The sequence below is a fragment of the Silurus meridionalis genome, chromosome 28, assembly GCF_014805685.1.
Source record: "Silurus meridionalis isolate SWU-2019-XX chromosome 28, ASM1480568v1, whole genome shotgun sequence".
Classification (NCBI taxonomy): Eukaryota; Metazoa; Chordata; class Actinopteri; order Siluriformes; family Siluridae; genus Silurus; species Silurus meridionalis.
Genome location: NC_060911.1, coordinates 2,567,501 through 2,591,987, shown reverse-complemented (window position 1 = coordinate 2,591,987; position 24,487 = coordinate 2,567,501). Strand labels below are relative to the sequence as shown.

At 42.4% G+C, this 24,487-nt stretch overlaps 1 protein-coding gene across 5 annotated transcripts in view; it reads right to left on the bottom strand.

Annotated features, from left to right (window-relative positions):
• pax5 (paired box 5) overlaps positions 1-24,487 on the bottom strand; it is a 55,672-nt gene that overhangs the window by 20,227 nt on the left and 10,958 nt on the right. For 4 of the 5 annotated variants that reach the window (XR_006924835.1, XM_046842897.1, XM_046842900.1 and 1 more), the window contains exons 2-7: positions 19,926-20,091; positions 16,741-16,938; positions 16,038-16,102; positions 13,269-13,394; positions 6,873-7,036; positions 883-1,012 (exon numbers count right to left, since the gene is read on the bottom strand). Coding sequence is in view for 4 of the 5 variants with exons in the window: in XM_046842897.1 (XP_046698853.1) it covers positions 883-1,012; positions 6,873-7,036; positions 13,269-13,394; positions 16,038-16,102; positions 16,741-16,938; positions 19,926-20,091 (849 nt within the window). In the remaining variant the exon portion in view is untranslated. The remainder of the gene's footprint in view (positions 1-882; positions 1,013-6,872; positions 7,037-13,268; positions 13,395-16,037; positions 16,103-16,740; positions 16,939-19,925; positions 20,092-24,487) is intronic. The other variant, XM_046842899.1, reaches the window with a different exon arrangement.

Genomic DNA, 24,487 nt, shown 5'->3' with positions numbered 1-24,487 from the left:
GGGATTATGGTGTGGTTATAGTGTGGTTATGGTGGGAATATGGTGGGATTATTGTGGGATTATAAGGTGATTATGATGTTATTATGGTGGGATTATGGTGTGGTTATAGTGTGGTTATGATGTTATTATGGTGGGATTATGGTGTGGTTATGATGTTATTATGGTGGGATTATGGTGTGGTTATGATGTTATTATGTTGGGATTATGGTGTGGTTACAGTGCGGTTATGATGTTATTATGGTGGGATTATGAGGTGATTATGATGTTATTATGGTGGGATTATGGTGTGGTTATAGTGTGGTTATGATGTTATTATGGTGGGATTATGGTGTGGTTATGATGTGACTATAGTGGTATTATGGTGGGATTATGGTGTGGTTATAGTGTGGTTATGATGTTATTATGGTGGGATCATGGTGTGGTTATGATGTTATTATGGTGGGATTATGGTGTGGTTATGATGTTATTATGGTGGGATTATGGTGTGGTTTTAGTGCGATTATGATGTTATTATGGTGGGATTATTGTGTGGTTATGATGTTATTATGGTGGGATTATGGTGTGGTTATGATGTGACTATAGTGGTATTATGGTGGGATTATGGTGTGGTTATAGTGTGGTTATGATGTTATTATGGTGGGATTATGGTGTGGTTATGATGTTATTATGGTGGGATTATGGTGTGGTTATGATGTTATTATGGTGGGATTATGGTGTGGTTACAGTGCCATTATGATGTTATTATGGTGGGATTATTGTGGTATTATGAGGTGATTATGGTGTGATATGTGGTTATGATGTAAACCTCATCTTTAAAGTAAAAGTGTCCATCAAATAGTTTATCAAGCTTATTAAACGGATCAAAGTGAAAGGTAAACTCACCTGACACCAGAGGGTAACTCTGAGGTCCTGCTACGCTCTGGCCCAAATCCACTGCTGTCTGATTAGCCAGACTGCTCTTCATCTCTTCTAGTCCACCGGCCAGAGATGCCATCGCAGAGTAATCAGCTGTCTGCAGAAAGGGGGAGACAGTGAGTGAGTTAACTCTGAACTTTATTCTACTGAAAGAGGCGGGTCTAAGCATGATTGACAAAGCAGCTTTTTGTCCTGATTGGCTGGCCATTTTTTTTTTCTAAAGCAATGTATATATATTGATAGAAAAATGCGTTGGGCCTTACAATGAGCAGAAACGTAACGTATGTGTGTGTGTGTGTGTGTGTGTGTGTGTGTGTGTGTGTGTGTGTGTGCGCCCTCTCACTGACCCAGCCTGTGCTGTTTCGTGACCTATTACTCATAATGATCTGCCTGCCCCACACACACACACACACACACACACACACACACACACACACAGACACACACACAGCTGTGGTGGTCCATCTCTATTGGCTGTATTGTCTGTAATGGCTCGTGTCAGGCAGGTGGAGATTTGCAGGGAAATGGATGTCACTTCTGCTTTAGCGTGTTAAAGTCTAATGATGCTAAACGGCGTCTCTCCTCACTTCTCTCCTCGCGCTCGCACCTGCCACTCACCCCAACACTTTCTCCGACTTTCAGGAAGCTCACGTCTGATCTACAACCCCAAAAAACAGCTGCGTGGAGAACCGGAGCTTTCTGTACACACGTTTGGGTGTGTACTTGCACGTTAGCTTAGGTAACGGAAATCTGGTTCGGGCCATTTGTGTGTGTGTGTGTGTGTGTGTGTGTGTGTGTGTGTGTGTGTGTGTGTGTGTGTGTGTGGATACAGACAGAGAGTGAGGAAATGCTGTGACCATTACACACCCATCTTCTCATCAGTACAGAGAGGTTGGTGGACTGTGACCCAACCAATCACCACTTACGCTGTCAACTTCCTCCTTATTTCTTTCTTTCCATCTTTCTCTCTCTCCCTCTCTTTCTTGTCGTTCTTCTTTCATACACTTAGACATACACTTCTTTCCTTCCATACTGCATTGCCAGAACCTCCAGGTCCCCCCCCCACACACACACACACCCTTGTTCAGCGTGTGTGTGTGTGTGTGTGTGTGTGTGTGTGTGTGTGTACTGAGAGTATGTAGATGGGGCACTCTGCGTTGGTAATTGGGGATGATGAAGTTTGGCCGAGGCCCTGACAGCGCCCTAGTGAAGATGGATGATTCTCATTTCGGCCTGTAAATGTTGTCAATTCTCCAGCCATCAGCGTCCGTCTTCCTCACACACACACACACACACACACTCACACTCACACACACCCTCACACACACACTCATATCATCACAGCTTGGACAAAAGACTGGAGAAAGAGGCCAGAAGAAGAGAGATGATGCAAGACAAAAAGTAAGATGAGCTTATAGTGAAGAAGAAGGAGAAGGTTTGGGTCTATTGGTTTCGAGTTTGGAGAAGGAGAAGGTTTGGGTCTCCTAGTTTAAGTAAAGGAGTAGGTTTGAGTCTACTTGTTTGAGTGAAGGAGAAGGAGAAGTTTTGGGTTTCCTTGTTCGAGTTTGGAGAAGGTTTGGGTCTCCTTGTTCGAGTGAAGGAGAAGGAAAAGGATTGGGTCTCCTTGTTCTAGTGAAGGAGAAGGAGAAGGTTTGGGTCTCCTTGTTCGAGTGAATGAGAAGGAGAAGGTTTGGGTCTCCTTGTTCTAGTGAAGGAGAAGGAGAAGGTTTGGGTCTCCTTGTTCTAGTGAAGGAGAAGGAGAAGGTTTGGGTCTCCTTGTTCTAGTGAAGGAGAAGGAGAAGGTTTGGGTCTCCTTGTTCTAGTGAAGGAGAAGGAGAAGGTTTGGGTCTCCTTGTTCTAGTGAAGGAGAAGGAGAAGGTTTGGGTCTCCTTGTTCTAGTGAAGGAGAAGGAGAAGGTTTGGGTCTCCTTGTTCTAGTGAAGGAGAAGGAGAAGGTTTGGGTCTCCTTGTTCTAGTGAAGGAGAAGGAGAAGGTTTGGGTCTCCTTGTTCTAGTGAAGGAGAAGGAGAAGGTTTGGGTCTCCTTGTTCGAGTGAAGGAGAAGGAGAAGGTTTGGGTCTCCTTGTTCGAGTAAAGGAGAAGGAGAAGGTTTGGGTCTCCTTGTTCGAGTGAAGGAGAAAGAGAACATATGGCTGGAAAAAGTCAGGTTTCCTGTTTGTCTGTTCATGTAAAACCTGAATCTATTAACATTCCTTCAAAAGTCTATTTGAGGAACCTAGAAGATAGAAGGTCCATGGAATGTTTTCTGAACCTCTATGAAAGACTGAGACTGATTTCTCTGGAAGAAATCGAATGTTGAATAGAAGACGAGAGCAATCACAGAAAGGCAGAGGCTGATTTTCATCTTTCACACAGTTTTCTCGTTTATTCTCGCTTGCATTTTACCCTCATTTACATCCCTCTCTCTTACTTTCTCTCTTCTTCTCCTCTCTCCCTCTCTCTCTCCGGGGTCAGAGATAGCTCCTCTGTAATGGCTCTTCTCCCAGTGCACATCAATAACAGATGAGGCTCCTAATCGCACAACACAAAAATAATTTCACCCCAAAACCCGTAACACATTTACATAATAACATTTTGTCCTTCTTTCTTTCTCTCTCTCTCTCTCTCTCTCTCTCTCTCTCTCTCTCTCTCTCTCTCACTCACTCACTCCTCCATCCTTCTGCATGCATTGTCTCCTGGAAAAATTCCTAAAAATGAAATATATTAGAGAAAGCGAATGAGCTTCTCTCTGAGTGTGTATGTGTGTGTGTGTGTGTGTGTGTGTGTGTGTGTGAGTGTAATAGGAAAAGGAACGGGGAAGGTATTTAGTGGCACATGGCATTAAATGAGACCGACTGTGGAGAAGCCATTTATCGGTGTGTGACTCTGGAGCGGCACGTGGCAGCTCATACTGTGACGTGGCACGTGGCAGCTCTGGCCAACTGGAGACACACACACACACACACACACACAATCACACACACGCATACATGTATACACACAATCACACACACACACACACACACACACAGTGTTTGTGTTGATGACCCGGACGTCACTACATGACCTCACATGTACCGTCCTCGTCCCTCCCGGTGTCCATTGTGACTTTTATCCGTATTGACATCTCTCTGTCTGTCTCTGTGTCTTTCTGTTTCTCTCTCTCTCTGTCTCTCTCTGTCTCTCTCTCTGTCTTTCTGTTTCTGTCTCTTTGTCTGTCTCTCTCTCTGTCTTTCTGCTTCTGTCTCTCTATCTCTCTCTGTCTTTCTGTTTCTGTCTCTCTGTCTGTATCTATTTCTGTCACTTTCTGTTTTGTGTCTTTCTGTCTGTTTCTCTCTGTTTCTGTCTGTCTGTCTGTCTGTCTGTCTGTCTGTCTGTCTGTCTGTCTGTCTCTCTCTGTTTGTCTATCTCCCTCTGTCTGCTTGGATAATTAGACTCGTTGGATGACTGATTTATCGCAGACTCATCGACGGAGCGATTTCAAATGAAGTGAGGCAGACGAGTGTACGCCAGTTTATGTGCTCCCCTGCCAAGCCCACACCCGCTAATTAATAGATCCACCCCGAGTTAATATTCCCACCATCACCCTGAACTGAGAGAGAGAGAGAGAGAGAGAGAGAGAGAGAGAGAGAGAGAGAGAGAGAGGAAGGAAATTAACGAGTGGTAGTAGAGAAGAGAAGAGAAGAGAAGAGAAGAGAAGAGAAGAGAAGAGAAGAGAAGTTAACACGGAGGAAAAAGAGAAAAAAAAAGGGAAAGAGAACACGAAAAGGAGAGTGAAGAGGAAAAATGTAGGGAGAGGAAAGTAAAGGAATAGCAAATAGGTTAATAAACAGAGCATCTCTTTTTGGAGAGAGAGTAGAGGTACGGATTGTAAGAAAAAAAAGGTTAAAAGAAAGAAAAAAGGACAGAAGACGAAAGGACGAGGATGGAATGAAGGACAAAAGGGGGAGAGATGAAATAAGAATCAGAAAAGTAAAGGAGAAACGAGAGGATGAAAGAATGAAAAGAAGACTGCGCGGACAGGAATAATAATTATTTACTTTGTAATAACAGTCATGTTATTGAAATGTTGTTACTGTCTGCGCAGCAGGGTTCAAGTTCTGACACACACACACACACACACACACACACACACACACACACACACACACACACACACACACACATCCTCTCCTGTCACACTGTCTTTGTACACTACCGAGAGCTTTCAGGTTAGTCTGTTGGCCAGGGGACGGATCTGACTGTCAATCATCCTGAGCAAGGAGGCATATAGTCTCACACACACACACACACACACACACACACACACACACACACACTGAACATTCTCTTTCAGAAAGACTAAAGGGTTCTGTTTATTTGGTTGTTTGGTATCTCTGAGCATCATTGTGCCTATTTTAAGGACCAAACACACACACACACACACACACACACACACACACACACACACACACACACACACACACACTCAAGTACGCACACATATATACACACACACACACACACACACACACACACACACACACACACACACTCAGACAAACCCTGTAGAGCCGGCATTGACCCAGAGGTTAATGCCCCAGTTGGCAGGTTGCTAACCTTTGACCCCGTCAGATTTAGTGCTCAGCAGTGAAATGGACTGAGGAATTATGGGGCTTTGAGAATAGTCTATAGATCACTGACACTGTCCCTGAGCGTCAGCCATGAGACGCGTGTAATGGCCGACCCGCACGTAAACAACGGGTCGCGAATGCTTGAGGTGATTTCACAAGTTCAGTGTAGCAAATTTATTGTTTGTATTTAATTTTTTCAGATTTTTCTGATCGCCCCGCGGTGCGCAGTATCGTAAATCTGCAGTCTACACGACATATTTTCTCCGTGTTTAGAAACTATACATACTGACGAATTTCCTCAGCGGGGAAACAGAGTGCTTACATTGATATTTACTGACACGTCTGTGTGTACTGACACATAATTCTATTGTTTCTATGGTTACAGTGCTTTCAGATTGCCTATATAAAGGAATTAGCTAGCTAAACAATACTAGCGAACATTTTCCTAAAGGCCTTAACACAGGAAACCATGCTTTTACATCTCCAAAGACTGCTTTAACAAATGATTATTTTGTATTTTAAACGAGTAAAAGTGCGCTGTTTGCTGTCACAAGATTCTGAATCAGAAAAAAGTTTTTGGGCAAGAATTTCACATAGGCCTCAAATTCAACAGCGCTAATAAAAGCCTTAGCAACATTCTCTTGCTGTGTGACACCATGCTAGTGTGTGTGTGTGTGTGTGTGTGTGTGTGTGTGTGTGTGTGTGTGTGTGTGTGTGTGAGTGATTATTGCCACATATAAGCCAAGCTAGCTTGCTGGAAACCAAGTTAAAATAGCACAGTGGGCGACTAGCAGCGCAAACACAACAGCAAACTGGACTAGAAATGTATTTGTTTGTTTGTTAGCATTAATGTTTCTGTCGGTAGCTTTAATGTATTTAACTATTTAGTTTAATTATATAGTCAGCAAACATATTGTCAGACACGAACTATTACGATATTTCCTCATGACCAATATTCAACCTGCTCATTATATTTCAATTTTTGACTACTGCCGCATCTTTTCTTTGTGTGAAACTGACAGTAAAACTCAAAGTAGCATTGACGGTGTGGTAAAAGTCTAATGTCAAGTGTGCAAGACCCCAAAACAAGTGTTGCCTACTTAACCCTTAAACCTCTGTGCCCCTAACCCAATTTAAATGAACACAAAACACACAGGCAGCGCGTCAGAAGCAGCGTAAAGCTCACAAAGGCCAAGGGTCAACGTTAGGGTCCATGAGGGCATAGGGTTAACGGTGAGGTCGGAAACGGGTCAAGCGGCGCCGGCAGCCAGGCAAGTGAGCTTTGGGAAGAGGGGACTTTGGGTCCCGTTTTTCTCGGCTGTGTAGCCCCACCCTCTCGGCTCTTACCTGGCCGGGCTTGTTGGTGTCAGGGGTAGGATAAATGTCAGGATCGAACACGTAGTCCAGTACCTCGAGCTGCTGCGGCGTGAAGAGCTCCCCCCGCATCTGCTTGCGCAGGAAGTCCCGCCCTGAGTGGGCGTGGCCGTTTGCCAGCGAAGAATCCTGAAGATCTAAAGGGAATGAAAGATAACGGTTTTAATATTTGGTTGGTAAAAGAAAAATCCAGGAAAATTGAGAATGATTTGTGAAATAAATTAATTGCAAAGTAAAAGAAATGGGTTTGTTTAAAAAAATTTAAATGTGGGGCAAAGATTAGGGATAATTGACCATGGTTACTTGTTGTCAATTGGAAATCATTATGCCTTTGATTTATGCTTAGGATATGGTTTAATTTGTGAGAAAAAAAGCCTTGATGGTTCGCAAATGAGAAATGCAGTCCCTAAGCACAAGCTAGCAACTCACTGATGTAAGTCATGTAGCTAGCTAATATATTATATTCATTTATTCTTTTAAATTGTATATAGGTACAAAATTTGGGCACAAAAAAAAACTGATAAAAATAAACGATACACTCAACATAGTTATCCTTAGCATCAACTGCGAATCTTTAAAGCCCTACAAGCCCCAGTAGACGACTGTTCATATGGAATCCTTGAAAATATGAAAATATACCTTTAATATGAATTCCAACCATAGAGACAACATAAAGACATTATGATGGTAAAAAATGAGGCTGGAATATCATTTACCTCAGATATGTTGATTAATTAGTATGGAAAGTTCTTGCTTGACTAAAGCCACATTGTGATTACACTCAGCGTGAACCGCTTGACAAAAATCGTGTCATAAACTCATGAGCTGTAAGCGATGGGAGAAAATATTGAGCTCAGAACGAGGTGGTAGTTGTTGCTCGTGAACAAAACATTCAACTGGTTCATTTATTTTGAATGGGAGTCTCATAAAAAGAGGAGAAAAGGGGGTTGTTTTTTCGCATTTTGGAGTAGGTATATATCTGTACACCAAGCATAATCCCAATTTGTGAATATCTTATTGATGATGTCCTCTTTAAAGCCATGAATTCAGCAAGATATGATTTCAATTCTGTGTAAGCAGACGCTTATTGACGGAAGTCCTAAAAACGTTTCCAGTTCCTTTAATAAAGACCTGGTTTGATAAAACAGTTACAGATAAAACCAAATGCTTGTAGATCTACAAACACACAGCTAAACCCTCACACACACACACACACACACACACACACACACACACACACACACAGACACACACAGACGAGTTATTGCAGAGTTTCTGAGGAGACAATTATAAGAGCTGAGAGAGCCACGGGCTGCGAATGATTACAGACAACGAGGCGCCGGCAAAGAGAGGAGAATAGAGACGAAAATCCCTCCCGTATAGAGCCAATTCATTTCTCCAAAACGCCTTTTTTTCTAGAGACCTTAGAGGGCAGGAGCAATCGACACCCAGAGAGAGTGAGACACACACACACACACACACACACACACACATATAAACAGAGCACTTAAGAGACAGACAGAGAGAGAGAAGGAGATTTAAACAGAAATATAGATGGAGAGACAGAGAGAAAGGCAGACAGAGAGACATAGACAGACAGAAAGACAGATGGAGAGACAGACAGAGAGACAGCCTGAGAGACAGATAAAGAGACAGAAAGAAAGGCAGACAGAGAGACACAGAGAGACAGATGGAGAGACAGACAGAAAGGCACACTGAGAGACAGATGAAGAGACAGAAAGCAAGGCAGATGGAGAGACAGAAAGAGACACAGACGGAGAAGCAAACAGGGACACAGACGGAAAGGCAGACAGAGACACAGACGAAGAGACACAGATACAGAGGCAGGTAAAAAGACAAATAGATAGACAGATGGTGAGACAGACAGATGGAAAGGCAGATGAAGAAACACAGACACAGAGGAGAGGCTGAAAGAGAGACAAAGTGACAGACGGAGAGATGTGAAGTAAACTAGAGATCATCTCAATTATGTTTTAAACACACATCTCCTCTGAGTGTGTATGCAGTGACTATGATCTACTAAGCACTAGCACACACACACACGCAAACACACACACACACACACACACACACACACACACACACACACACACACAGTGTGTGGAGTGTATGATCTGTGATGTTTTGACCCTCTTAATCCCAGCAGCCGGTGTGTCTGATAGAATTCAATTGATCAGTCGTGTCTGCGTGATGGCACCATTTCAGCCGGCTTATTGCTTTCCCTTGAAAGACACACACACACACACACACACACACACACACACACACACACACACACACACACAAAGAAGGCTGAAGGTTTCTGAAAGCTTTTTTCTCTTTTGCCATTGTGTGTGTGTGTGTGTGTGTGTGTGTGTGTTGGAGAATGTAACCAATATTGTACTGTCTTATTCTACATAAAAGTGGACAGGTGTGTGTGTGTGTGTGTGTGTGTGTGTGTGTGTGTGTGTGTATGAGTGTGTGTCCTCTCTCACAATGACACTTACTAGTCATTAGCATCTGTGAGCTTGTGTATGTGAAAGAGGGCAGATATTGCTTTCCTCAGAGTGTAAGAGACACGTGGACAGTCTTCTCATGTCCTGACTTTGTTAATTTTTTTTCTCCACTTCTTGTTGCCCGTCTTCTCAGGAAGACCAGACCATCTTCACGTGTTCCTTTCTTCGTGAACTTCACTGTGTCCTGCCATACTTTCACGTTCATCATAAATCTTACAAAAACTCTGCTTTAAGTCCTCGAAAGCTGTACATACTTGCTGCTCACATACACACACACACACACACACACACACACACACACACACACACACATCCTCCGAGGTATTAGACATTCAGTGAGTTGTGGTGGTGTGTGTAACGCTCCGCCGCTGCTCCTTTGGCTCTTTGTTTTGGCACGGCTATAGGAAATCACTCTCTGTAACCGGCCACAAAGACCTCAGCTGCAGGGCTCTGTCTTTCTCCACACACACACACACACACACACACACACACACACACGTATACACACATGGTGGGATCTGAGAGAAAGCTCTTCCTCAGTTCAGAAAGTAGAGACAAAAGCAACAATGAGATCGACTCTTTCTGTCTCTTTCTCCACACACACACACACACACACACACACACAGGGCCAATATTCTCTTTAAAATCTAGCTCATCAGGTTTATTGTGTGTTTTCTGTCTGGTGTATCGGTTATTAGCCGTGTTAGCAAATTATTCCCTATATTACACACTATATTATAGTATAATTTTGTGTTAGTTGAGTATAAAATGTGTGTGTGTGTGTGTGTGTGTGTGAGTAAGAAAGTTCAGTCATCTAAAGCCTTTTTCCCTTTTCCCACCATTTCATCTCTCCTCTTTTGAACTTTTATCTTTCCCACATTCTATTCTCATGTTCTCTCTTTTTTCTCTCTCTCTTTTGTTCCTTTCCTATATTCCTTTCATTTCTCTTCCATGTTCTCCAGTTCTCATTTCACCTCTCTTTACCTCTCGCTCTGTCTCTTGTTCTCTCTTTATCTCCTGATCTCCTTAGATCTCTCATGTTCTCCATCTTTTCCTCTCTCACTTTCCAGTTTCCTCTCCCCATGTTCTTCCTCTCCTCCTTTTCCCATGTTCTCCATCCTTTCCTCTCTCTCACTTTCCAGTTTCCTCTCCCCATGTTCTTCCTCTCCTCCTTTTCCCATGTTCTCCTCTTTCCCCTTTAGATTGTTCCCCACTCCTCCAGTCTCCATGTTCTTTCTCTCCTCATTTCTCCCATGTTTTACCTCTTTTAGTCTCTACCATTTTCTCCCACCTCCTCTCTCAATGATCTCCCACCTCCTCTCTCAATGTTCTCCCTCTCCTCCTGTCTTTATATTCTTCCACTCATACTTTCTCCCATGTTCTTCTTCTCCTACTTTGTCCCATTTACTCCATCTGCAACTCCCTTCTATGTTCTCCCTCCTCCTTTTTCCATGTTTTCCTCCAGTCTTTATGTTGTCCTTCTTGTATTCTCATGTTCTCCCACTTTTCCCCTCTTCATGTTCTCTGTCTCCTCTTTTCTGCCTCTCCACCTGTCTTCACCTTTCCCTTTGCTCCTGTCTTTATCTTCTCCCTCTCCTTCTTTTTTATGTTCTCCCTCTACCTCTAGTTTTCATGTTCTTTGTCTCATTCTCTTTTTACCATGTTCTTCCTCTGCTCCTCTCTCCTATTCTCTCGCTCTCTCCTTCTGTCTCCATGTTCTCCTAATTTTTACTTCACTTCTTCCTCTCTTCTCCTCACTCTGAATGCTCAGACACAATGCCTCTGTTCTCGAGGCCTCACAAGTCAAGTTCTCCTTTCTTCCCACTTCCCTTTTAGCTGACTGAGGTCACCAGGTCACCACAGGCTTTCCCCAAATACACACCCACCCACACCCACACACACACCCACACACACATACACACACACACCCACATTCACACACACACACATGCACACAAGCAAACAAAATTCTAAGCCTCTCATGTCTCTCCCTTTCACTGGCTCTTTTAGCATTTCTGAACAGCTGCAAGTCACACCATACTGCACCACTGAACACACACACACACACACACACACACACACACACACACACACACAAAATACTACATCATTGCAGTAGTCCAGGACTCAGGAAATATCATTGTTCATCCAAACCATATTAACCCACACCTTCATACACACTCATACGCCCATTAAGCATAGTGGGCTGCTCTCAGGACACGGACACACACACACACACACACACACACACACACACACACACAGTCAGGGAGCTGACCACCTGCAGTTCCACCATGTCAATTAAACACACAAATTAATTTCTTTCTCTCTCTCTCTCTCTCTCTCTCTCTCTCTCTCTCTCTCTCTCTCAGAATCACCATTCCACTGCTGCTTTAATGACATTGGCACACATCGCTCTAATTGGTGCATACATCACTGAGTTTTTGTGTGTGTATGTGTATGTGTGTGTGTGTGTGTGTGTGTGTGTGTGTGTGTTACAGTGTGCGCAGTTTAGTAAGTTCACATCGCTAGCACGCAGCTGATAGCAGACTGTGAAAAAGACCTTATTTTAGATCTTTATTTATATATGAGCCCCGTTACGATGTGTAAAAAAAAATCGCAATAAAAATCAAACTATGCCATAAACTGTTTCTTCAAATTCTTCATATAATCACATTTGAATTACGATTTCCGTTTATTAACGAACATCGCGTCAAACATCGTAATCCACATCCTCGCGAATCCCGTGCTAGGAATACCTCCACCGGTTGCCATGGTAACTACTATCAGTGGGTGGAGCAACCAGGAGGTGTTCAAGTCAAACCAAGACAGGTTACAGGTAAAAAAAAAATAAATAAATAAAAACGGGAAGTCCCGGTTTGACTTGACCTTTGTTCTTAACAACTTATCAGCTACCAGAGCGACGATTCTACAATCTTCACATCGTCAAACTCCGACGAGACTCTGATTTGTTGTGTGGATCAAGTAAGAACACCAAAATTTGTTGGGGGTCGGCGTGTTGGCGAGGATTCCACGTTAGAGGTCCAGTTTTATGGGCAATGTTTTGAAAGGAAAAAAAAATCTCAAACTATATCTCCTCTCAATCAGCAGACTGACATTGGAGACTCCAGGACTTTTTCACCCATCCAGTATGTGGTTCTTCTCCAAACTGTTACCACAAAGTCAAAGGCACACAATTGTGTAGGATGTCTTTGGATCTTTGCTGTAGCTTGACATTTTCCCTTAATTTAAACTATTGACCCAAACCCTGTTCCAGGATGACAAAAGTGCAGCTACATGAAGATCTGCTTTACATTGGTTTGAAGATGTGGAAGATCTCCTAATTGTTTCGAATTGTTTTTGAACAGCGACATTGTTGAGTCTTTGCAAGTCGTCTTTAGTATTGAACCTCCAGTTCCATGTGTGTGTGTGTGTGTGTGTGTGTGTGTGTGTGTGTGTGTGTGTGTGTGTTTGGCATCTGTCAGCGCTTCGCATGCAGCAGGGGTCTGACCGTAGATGGCATTTTAATGTACACGTTCACAAACGTACACACGCGTACACACGCGCGCACACGTGCACACACGGCGTCTCCGCTGGATAGAGATGTCTGTCTGAGACGTGTCAGCGGTGTCCAATCCCCCTGCCCCGATGCATCTGTCAACGTTCAGCTTCTTCCATCTGTGCCGTACGTGTGTGTGTGTGTGTGTGTGTGTGTGTGTGTGTGTGTGTGTGTGTGTGTAATACAGAAACGTGTTGGTGTGCTAGCCGTACTGTACTGGAATGTAAACAGCAAAAACACTCTGTATAGCAAGAATGAAAAGACAAAAAAACAAAACAAAACTCTCGTTCTTACTTTCATCCCTCTTTCTCTTGCTAGCGTCAGCCGGCGAGCTAATTCCCAGAATTCCACTGATGGAGTAGGAGGAGCCTGCGGCGTCGCTGGTCACCGCAGAGACCTGGGTCACGGCAACGGTGGACACTGAAAATGGTCAAGAAAAGTCACACAACTTTAATCGCACTCAAATTTCACCTTTCAACGTGACTGCACTGTTTGTGTTTGTTGGAATTTGAGTAAAACTCTGCGCTTGCTAGCGATCGTGTTTCAGCACCAAAAAAAACGTTAGCGATGAACCGTCATGTTGTTTATTTACGCTGTTTTGTCTCTGCTCTCGCCCTGTTTGACCCCGAGTGTGTGTGGGTTTTTTCCCCTTGGCCTAGGTCTGTGAAAAAACAAAAAATCTAAAAAACAAGCTGTCAGCGTGTAAAAAAATCTGCGCCCAAACAGCGGTATTTTTGAGTCGCTCCTCCCTGTCAGCCCTCCATGCTCCTTCTCCCGGCCTTATCTCATTTCCTGTCAGGTGACGTTCAACTTGAGCGACAGGACAGTGGCCCCGAGGGGACACTAAAGGTGAGAAGACGTCGCTAATCCAAACTCCCGGGCGAAAAAAAAAAAAAAAAGTGAGACAGGAAACAAATGGCTCTGCGAGGAGATAAAAGCTCCGCTTCTCGCCCCTCCGAGCTCGTTTCGCTAAGCGCGAAGGAGACCGTAATGAATGCAGATCCCCGCGTTCCGTCTCGATTTATCATTTCAATTATCTGCTTTTCTCATTCTTCTCGCTCTCTGTGTGTTTTCTTTCACGCAGATGCAACGCAGTATTCGAAATCCCTAAATTTCAATTTTCCGTCAGAGGATGAGCGGTTTATTTATCGCTGGAGTGATCTGGAGTCGGGGCGCGAGGGCGAAAATTAATTTCGATTAAGCAGTGATGTGAGATTATGAAGATTACTGACGGAGGAGGAAGTAGATCCCGAACTTCGTTTAACTGCAGTCGGCGAACGTTGTCTCTCTTTTACCGTCTGATCCGATTGTGTTTCGGAGCTTCGAATTTGGTGCGAGGTTCCCAAACGTACACAGCAAGAAGGAAGGAAAGCATTTGTTCTGAGTTTTCTTTTTTGCACAACATGGTTTGTGAACACTGTTTGAGTTTTCGTTCACGCTGAACGAGTTTACTATTGTAGCTTAAAACCTTAAATGGGGGTGGGGCTTAACACTGCTTCACTCTCATTGGCTGGTGTGATTTTGACTGACAGTTCCCAGTATATTAATTTTACTTTGCAGTAGAATTGACCTACTTACTAACTTTTCCTCGTTACCAGCAGTCGTTAATACATTAATTTATCATTAATGAACCACATCCAAAATTCACTCTACTTTCCTGGGAGATGTTAATTATGCTCCTCATTCATTACATGATGTGCTGAATAGTAGTTCAGATGTCAAGATGTTTGACTTCTTCCGATCTTTGTTAAGATGTTAAGATCTTTGACTGTCAATCCAAATCGCACTGGCCAATTGGACTGATGCAATGCAATGCTAAGCCCCGCCCCTTCCCCTCCCCTCCCCACAGAATTAGTGAAACGTTTTAAAGAATAATACGGTTTATTTAGAGTGATGTTATTAACCCTGAGTTCATGGTTTTCAGATTGACAATTCTTGTACTTTCTTTCTTTCATTTCTTAAAGTAAACAAATTATCATTATAAAGTTATGTTCCAATGCTTTTGGCACAAATGTAGCTAGATACAAGACCCAGGACGTGACTAAGAGGAACAACATCCATCTATCTATCTATCTATCTATCTATCTATCTATCTATCTATCTATCTATCTATCTATCTATCTATCTATCTATCTATCTATCTATTCATTCAGCCTTTCACACATCCATCTGTCCATCTATCTAACGATATGATTCGAGTTATATTCTCAATTTATCTCATTCATTTGGCTGAACAGCTGTGGGGTTGAAGCCCTTGCTCAGGGGCCCAGGAGGGGTAGCTTGGTGTGGCTGGGATTTAAACTCATGACCTTCGGATCCAAAGTCTAATGCCTTCACCACTCCACTAAAGAATCTTTTGTGAGATGTTTGTAAAAATCTGATATCAACAAACAACAACAAATCATACAGTCCCATACTTATAGATATGTATTTTCCCAGGAAATAGAACAGGACCATGTCACGACCTGGTAGGCGGGGACCCCTGGAATAGTGGTAATGTAGGAATCCCTTCATAGTTGTTGCTAGCTGTGTTTTTATGGTTTTGTGGTTACGAGTGTTTCGTACGTGCCGTCCACCAGGACTCATATAACCCTTCACTAACACATCTTCAGCATGAAAGAAGTCCCCTCGATGGAATTTCGAGACCACGGTGCCGATCAGTCAATCAGGAGAGAGCGTAGGAGCTTTTACACTGCTCCGAGCTTGTGGGTTTTGCATCTTTACCCGGTTGTGTGTCCGTGTGGGTTTCTTCTCTTAGTGACTCATGCAAAATCTGCTTATGCTTCCAGATTGTGCGAAATGTAAATTTTTTACTGTGCTAACCTTTTTTTATTGTTGTAATATTCGGTAGCTTGGCGAAATCTAGCAATTCATAGCTACGTGTTCGTATTTGTTCTCGAGATTTTCCATCAGGGAAGATTTTCCCTGGTTGAGGGAGGGAAGATTTTCCCTGGTTGAGGGAGGGAAGAGGGAGGGGCAAATTGTGTGCGACTAGCATAGAGCTAGCCTAAAGCTGTGGTAACATGGTACAGTAACATTGTGAAAGAGGTGCATGGGTCTTACCTAAATTATGCGCTGAGACGCTTCCTGATTGGCCAGGCTGCTGCTGGACTTTAGTGCGAATGATCCTGAAGTAAACAGTAGACAAAGAGGAAACAGACATCATGTGAGAGTGTGTGTGTGTGTGTGTGTGTGTGTGTGTGTGTGTGTGTGTGTGTGTGAAGTGGCTGACAAGGCAGCACAGCCTCGCACTTCCTGCATGATCGCTCAAGCAAAGCACAAGCCCCCTTTTTCTTTTTTTTTTTTAACCCCCCCTTTTCCTCTCTCTCTCTCTTTTTCTCTCTCTGTCGCTTTTTCTCTTCTTCTCTGTCATCGTACACATGGTGTTGAACCTGGACTCATGAATATGTGTGTGGCTCGCTGTCGCATCCCCCTCTGTTTCTACCTCTTTTCTAGCATTGCTTCTTCTTCATCATCATCATCTTGGGGTTTTTTTGAAAGCTCACGGAAAGTTTTTCGGTGCCGGAAACGGAACCGAAAACCAATGGTTCTGGCCGGATGACGCAGAAGATGCAGAAGATCATGACCGGTGAGGACCAGGAAGAGCTACTGGTACTTGTGGATTGCAAAATTGTATACAAAGCAATCTTTATAAAGAAGTACTGCAGGAGAGAAACCATCATATTCGTGTTCATATGAACCTTGACACTCGTTGTTGTTTTTTTGTTACACACACACACACACACACACACACACACACACTGACCTGTTGATTGAGCTGACGCTGGGCACGCTATCGTTGTCGCAAACTCTCTCAGCCAGTAGCCTGTCTCGTATCTCCCAGGCAAACATGGTGGGGTTTTGCCGTTTATAATCAGCGATTTTGTCGACGACTTTGGGTGTAGCAACCTTTGGTTTGGATCCTCCGATCACGCCTGGTCTGATGCTCCCCGTCTCGTAGTACCTGTCAAAAAAGTGACCTGCCTGTTACTTGACCATAATAAGTTCATCATAGACAATAACCTCTTACACACACACACACACTCATGTGCATCTAACGTCTAACTTACCAAAACCAGTATAGCTAACTAGCTTTGTTTGCTATTTTATGCTAATCATAGCAAGCTAATTTTAACCCTCACCCACAGAACTCTTAATGTCCTTTTTCCAAAATGGACATTTACAATCAGTGTAAAGAAATGAAATAGTATTAGTCAGGGCAGGTTGGGTTTCTGTATGTAGAGTATCATGATTCTCTGGGAAAACAGAGGTCTTGAAGTTTCCTCTGGTGAAACAATTGACATTTCTACACGTTAACTTTGGTACCGAGTGTGTGTGTAGCAATTCGAAATTGCATTTATAATAAGAATCTGCCAATTCCTAAAGCTCAGAATGGCATGGCATCACAAATACATCCCATTATTTTAGCTTCTGGTGGGAAAAAAAAAATTAAGAATATTCCCAATTGCTAGTAAGTTTTACCAACTCGCTAGTTTTGCTGTATTTTATTTATTTTGGAGAACCTTCAAACGTTTGTCTAGAAATCTCCTCTCAAATATCAATAGCTTGATATTCTCCAATGTTTGCTAGCTGCTTCCAGTTTATCTCTGTGTACAACCTCTTCTGATGGCGGTTTGCTAACACAAGCAGGCTAATTTCGAGGAGAAAGCTTAGATCATTCAGGGTAACTAGCATTTTTTAGCAGAAGAGTCCATGCTAGATGTTTTTTCGAAATTTTTCTCACAGGTTAGCTGAAAGAAATTCTCAATATTCATTGGCTCTCGGGAACAACGCCTAACGGGCGTTTTTTTGCTCATCGTTATTGTTCGCGAAGCTAAGATTGCTCATTTAAAAGACGCTCTCGGGTTTTGAATGTCGAACGCTTGCCCACATTGTACAGTTCGTTCTGAATTAACTTGCGATTAACTTATTGCTATTGTTACCCATATTCTCATGAGCCTTGTTTGGAGAAGAACAAACAAGCTAATCAATCTGGGTGTTATCAAATGTTACACATATGCTAGCTTTATGTTTTATTGAACTATGCTAGCGCACTGGTTAAAAGTGAATATTTCCATTCTCGGGTGAAAATTCGATAGAAGTAAATAGATTTATTGGGACATATTTTCATTGTTCTTTAAGGTTTAGTTTACTTTTGAACTATGCGCTATGCTATGCTATGTGATGACCTTATCGTATTAAATTATTCTCTACAGTTATACGTTTATAGTATCTCTATTCCATTCTATTCTATTCTATTCAGTAAAATAGCAAATACCATTGTGGCAGGTTGGTACAGTAAATTATATTTGTTTGTAAAATATCTAGCTTTGGTTTTATGTTTCCCGTAGCTACGCTAAACAGGGATTACCATCCCACATACACACACACACAAACACAACTCTAAACACAATGCAAGGAGACCCTGTAGTCTTTCTCCCTGCAGTATATACAGGAAAAAAACTCCAGCAAAGCTTAATAGGCGTTGCAAAAATCCCGCTATTAACGAGAAGGCATGGATATTCATCCACCTTATTTATTTTAGCATCCTACTCTCTGTGCACACGCTATTAAATGCAGAGGTTTTCTTGTTGTCTGCCCGTTAGCCGGAGAGCAGGGAGGAAATTAACACACGCACACGGGGCCTAGTGGTAACGCATGACTGAGCCGGACCGGGGGCTTCGGGGGGGTCGGAGAGCCGGAGAACAATGGCAAACACATTTTTTGATATTGCTAAAGGCCCTAGCGCTAATCCCACACCTTCATCTATTCAAACGCTCTCTCTCTCTCTCTCTCTCTCTCTTTTACTCGCTCTCTCTTTCTTTCTCTCTTGCGCTCACTCGGTCTCTGTCTTTGCGTTATTTCTTTCTTCTTCCCATTCTTTATAAATCATTTTATTCTAAACCTCTCTCTCTCTCTCTCTCTCTCTCTCTCTCTCTCTCTCTCTGTCCTTCACCCTCCTCGGCAGATGTATGCCACCCGTTTCATTCGGATGCAAATGTACAATGTGATGAATCTTTTCTTTTTGTGACAGAGAGGAAGAGAAAAAAAAAGGCTTTGACCCGCTTCAATTCGAGATCAGGGAAGTTTTTTTTTTATTTTATTTGAAACTCGGTCACACAAAAGCAAGAACTGATGAGTCAGCTGCACCGGTGCACAGAGGTCCGGAGAAATGTTCCCTCACTGCTCCGTTTTTTCTCAAAAAAGGTGCTAAACCCGACAGAAAATTTGGTGTTCACGTTACTCTGATGGTCGTCAGCGAACCAAAAGCGTTTTGCTTTCACCCAAACGAAGGGAGGACGCCCGCAAAACGTTCGACCGGTGAACTCGACCGCTTTAAGAACCGATGCTGAATTTCCCAGCGATCATACTAGTGCTAATCATTTTACCATGAACCACAGAAGGTGCTAATTTCAGCAGTGTAGCTGAATATAATACAGAAATTACTATAGCTTTTCTAAAGATTAAGCAGAAGAACATAAAACCTGAAAGATTGTACCCAGCCAATAAAAGCCTGAGAGTTAGCAAACTTGCTAGTAACCAACTAAGAGGTAGATTAGCCAACAAACCGCCAGTCTGCAGACCTTTTAAAGTTAATTCAGGTTGAATTCAAATCTTAACTGCAATAACATTTCGCAGATATTTTGGTTGCCAAAAGTCAGTAAAAATACACTAAAAATGTTGTTGATTGCTAATTTCCAAAAACCTAAGCCTTTCCACAACATGAACAGATAAGTTACCCCCCAGGTTACACCCCAAACGCTAGCAACTTGTCCACCACTTTTTCCACTTCCTTGCGATCCTTGAGTCATTTCTAACATTTGCATACATTGAATTATTTTCACTTGGCTTTTCATGACTTCTAAAATAATCCTCAGGCTGTTAAAAAGTGTTAATTACATGTGAATTAGATGTTAATAAGGTTTAAATGAAATGTAAATAATGGCTCACCTGCCCAGGATCTTGCTGACACAGCCGTGGCTGACGCGAAGCTGGCGAGAAATGTCGCATGGCCGTACGCCTTGGTGTGCCAGCTCTACGATCCTCTGCCTCACCACGTCGGGCAACGGCCGGCCGTTCACAAACACCCCTCCAAGCTGGTTCACCCCTCCGTGCCCTGAGGGGTAAAGAAATGTGTATCAGGATCAAATGTTTTCAGGTTCAATCTCTATCTAAGCCTCATTTTGGCACCTTTATCATTCTGGCCTGGTTGTGGTTGCATTCTGGTGTCATTTCTTGCGGACCACAAGGGTGTGAGTTCTATTCTTACTGAACAAGAACTCTGGTTGGTCAAACTCAGCTGCTTTTCTACTCACATTTCTGAGAATTGTGTTTCTTTGCAATCAGTAACGATTATCCTGTCACTCAGAGTGTACGCTTGTCTTTGACTTGAGGTCACACTAGAATTCCAATATTTCTTCAGATACCTGCTGCAAATACGGCAGCAACCGGGTATACCGTGCTAAAATATACAATCTGTTCGTGTTGTGTTTACTAATGATTTTATTTTATTGTAAAGATATTTTGTATAAAAAGCTACAATCGATCAGCTCCAATTTTCCGAAGAGGTAACACTGTAAAATGTCGATCTACTTTCAGTTCCTTGTATTCACATGATACGAATTCACAGGTTTTGGGCAGCTGCAAAAGGCGAAACTTATTCACATTGAGCGTATATTTCCATCGTCCAATCGAACGAAAAATCATACATTCTCATCTTACCTACAAATGTAAGCTATGCCTCTTGTGGCCAACCTGTGAAATTACACTTGACCTACTCAGCTATTGGAGCGTTAAATTGGTTATTATTGGTGTTTTAAATTGTCTACAATTCGTACTTTTTCTCACAAAAATCCCAGATTTTGACTTGGGGTGATTTATAAACCTCTTTCAATAGGCATGTTAATTCGTGATGTGTTTTGGCGTGGAAATTGTGTCAAGATGACATAAATATACTCTGTTGAGATAAATCCTACGCAAACAAATTTCACATATTGTTTTACAGAATTAGAAATTTCACGATTAATCCTAATTGTAGATTATTTAATTCACAGCTATTAGCTAGTTAGCATTGCAACGAGGACTTGCAATAGGAGTACATCAGCTATAAATATCTATTTATCACTAGTAATAAATTAAGCTTTTGAGCCCCATTTTAAGGTGGTGTTGTTATTATAAGTTGCTAAACGGAAAGCTAGCTAGTCGTTCCAGGTGATAAATAAGATACACTTATACTGAAAGTCTGTTTTCTGTAGTAGCTACATGAATTATTTAACTAGCTTAGCAATTTTTTGAGGATGATATCTAGAGGGTTTGCACAACTGCCACACCTGAAAGTCTCAGCAGAATTATTTTCACACACATTAAAGCAGTAGCTGTGACCAACGTCTGCGTTTAACATCAGTGTTTATTCCTCGCTGTGTGACTGAGTGTTTAGTTGCAGTTGGAAGCTCGTACCGTGAACAGGAAGCATTATATTATCAGCGTGCGCCTTGTTACACTTACTTCAGTGTGTATATACAGTATATATATGCATGTGTGTGTGTGTGTGTGTGTGTGTGTGTGTGTTAAATATTTCCATGCCAATCCAGTTACTCTGTCATATTAACATACTGATTGCTTCACTGCAGAATCCCCTCCCTGAAACACACACACACACACACACACACACACACACACACACACACTACACAAAGATACACACAGGGAGTGTGTTGTGTTTGCTAATCCAGCCTACGAGCGTGATCATTCTTAAACACACCGCTTCAGGTTATATAAAAAACCAAACCCGCTTCTCTAATGCCCCGAATACAAAACGCATCAATTCACAGACAGTAATTTGTCCCCAACCATCCATCCATCCATCCATCCATCTCTCCCATTCTCTCTCTTTCTATCTCTTTCTCTTTAACTTATTCTGCATGTCTACTCATCTTACTCTCCTTCCTCTATCTCTGGCTGCACAATTCACTGTTGTTCCTTTGCCAGTAATTAATGATCTATCCGGCTGATCATCTTTTGAAAGAATTTTCTCGAAGAATTTAAAATATCTCACATTTTATGCGTTAATATTCCTACACGTCTTTACGAGTAAGCAAATGAGAAGTGTAGGAATCCTGTTGTCCTTTCACTGTTGTTTAAATAATTCTTTGACTAACAGTAACTGACTTTATATTTGACTTATTGACTCACTCAAAGGCTTACACACTCACTTACTGACTGACTAACTGACTTTTCTTAATGACTGAATCTCTGACTGACACACTGACTTACTCACTAATCAACTCCCTGATCGGTTCACTTACTGACTCAGTGACTGACACACTTACTGACTCAGTGACTGACACACTGACTTACTCACTAATCAACTCCCTGATCGGTTCACTTACTGACTCAGTGACTGACACACTTACTGACTCAGTGACTGACACACTGACTTACTCACTAATCAACTCCCTGATCGGTTCACTTACTGACTCAGTGACTGACACACTTACTGACTCAGTGACTGACACACTGACTTACTCACTAATCAACTCCCTGATCGGTTCACTTACTGACTCAGTGACTGACACACTTACTGACTCAGTGACTGACACACTGACTTACTCACTAATCAACTCCCTGATCGGTTCACTTACTGACTCAGTGACTGACACACTTACTGACTCAGTGACTGACACACTTACTGATTAACTGACTGACACACTGACTTACTCACTAATCAACTCCCAGATTGGTTCATTTACTGACTCAGTGACTGACACACTTACTGACTCAGTGACTGACACACTTACTGACTCAGTGATTGACACACTTACTGACTCAGTGACTGACACACTCACTTACTCACTAATCAACTCCCAGATTGGTTCATTTACTGACTCATTGACTGACACACTGACTGACATATTGACTGACACACTTACTGACTCAGTGACTGACACACTGATCGACTCAGTGACTGACACACTTACTGACTCAGTGACTGACACACTGATTGACTCAGTGACTGACACACTAACTGATTTGTTGACTGAAACTCTTACTGACTCACTGGCCCACTAATTGACTGACACATTTACTGACTCATTTACTAACACACTGTCTGACTCATTAACTGACACACTTACTGACTCATTAGTCGACTCATTGACTGACTCATTGAATGATTTCTTTAGCTTACTTGCACACTGATTGACTGACTGACTGACTTTACTGAATGACTGAATCTCTGATTCCCTCACTGACTTACTCATTAATCGACTCCTTGATTCAGTGACCTGCACTTCATCAGTATGTGTTTTTCAGAAGCGATGAATGCTGTTAATTAACAGAGTTATAACGGAGCCCTGCGCTGATGTGTTTTATTCTTCTTATACCACAGCATTATACCAACAATACCACATGATGGAGACTCCTAAAGAAACGTTAAATTTTCCGAAGAGGTAACCCTGTGACGTATCGATCTACTTTCAGTTCCTTGTATTCACATGATACGAAATTCACAGGTTTGTGCTGCAGCAAAAGGGGAAACTTATTCACACTGAGCGTATATTTCCATCGTCCAATCGAACGAAAAGTCATACATTCTCATCTTACCTACGATCGTAAGCTATGCCTCTTGTGGCCAACCTGTGAAATTACACTTGACCTACTCAGCTATAGGAGCGGCTAAACCAGGTGTTGATGTTTGTGTTCAATTGTTTACAATTCTTACTTTATCTCATAACAATCTCAGATTTTGACTTGGGGTGATGATGGAGACTGTGTGAAGAAACTTTCTATCAATGCCAGAAAATGTTTTTAGAAACCGCACCACCACATCAAAGCGTTCGTTACCCGTTATCTAAAACGTCTCCTGTACAAAGTCCATGACAATCAGACGTTACCATAGAAACAAATAATTAGATTGAGTGCGTTAATATAAACATATGACGGGGGATAAGAACAGCACTGTGGTATAAACACTAGTAAGATACATAGAAGCATGTGTAGATGCAGTGTATTATATGTGTAGGCACTTCTTATAATCTTCGGTGAATTACTTCCTTTTCTGTAGCTAAACTAACATTTTATTTGTGGTGTAAAACAGGGATTAAATCAGGACCTGTTCCCGGAGCTCAGCTTAGTCTGAACATATATTTCTCATCAGCAATCTAAATTGAGCAAGCTCTCAAACATGACGTCTCTTTGTAGCTCTGAAAAGTGTATAAGACACAAATTGGTCTTCCCTGGCAGCGAGTATTGCTGAAACACACACTGAGGATGTGTGTATACTTGTGTGCGTGTGTATACTTGTGTGTGTGTAGGCATACGAGCGTGTTTAAGGCCATCGAGGCTTTGTGCGAAACGGAACGAACGAAAGCGACTTCTTCGATGCGATCTATATCCTGCTCTCGCCTTTTATTTTCCCCGCCGAGCCCCTCTCAGCTGATAAATCGAAGCCGTGATTGATTTCAGCGCCGCTTCCGCCCAGAAAGCCCGAGAAGCGGCCTGAAGACCTTCGTGCT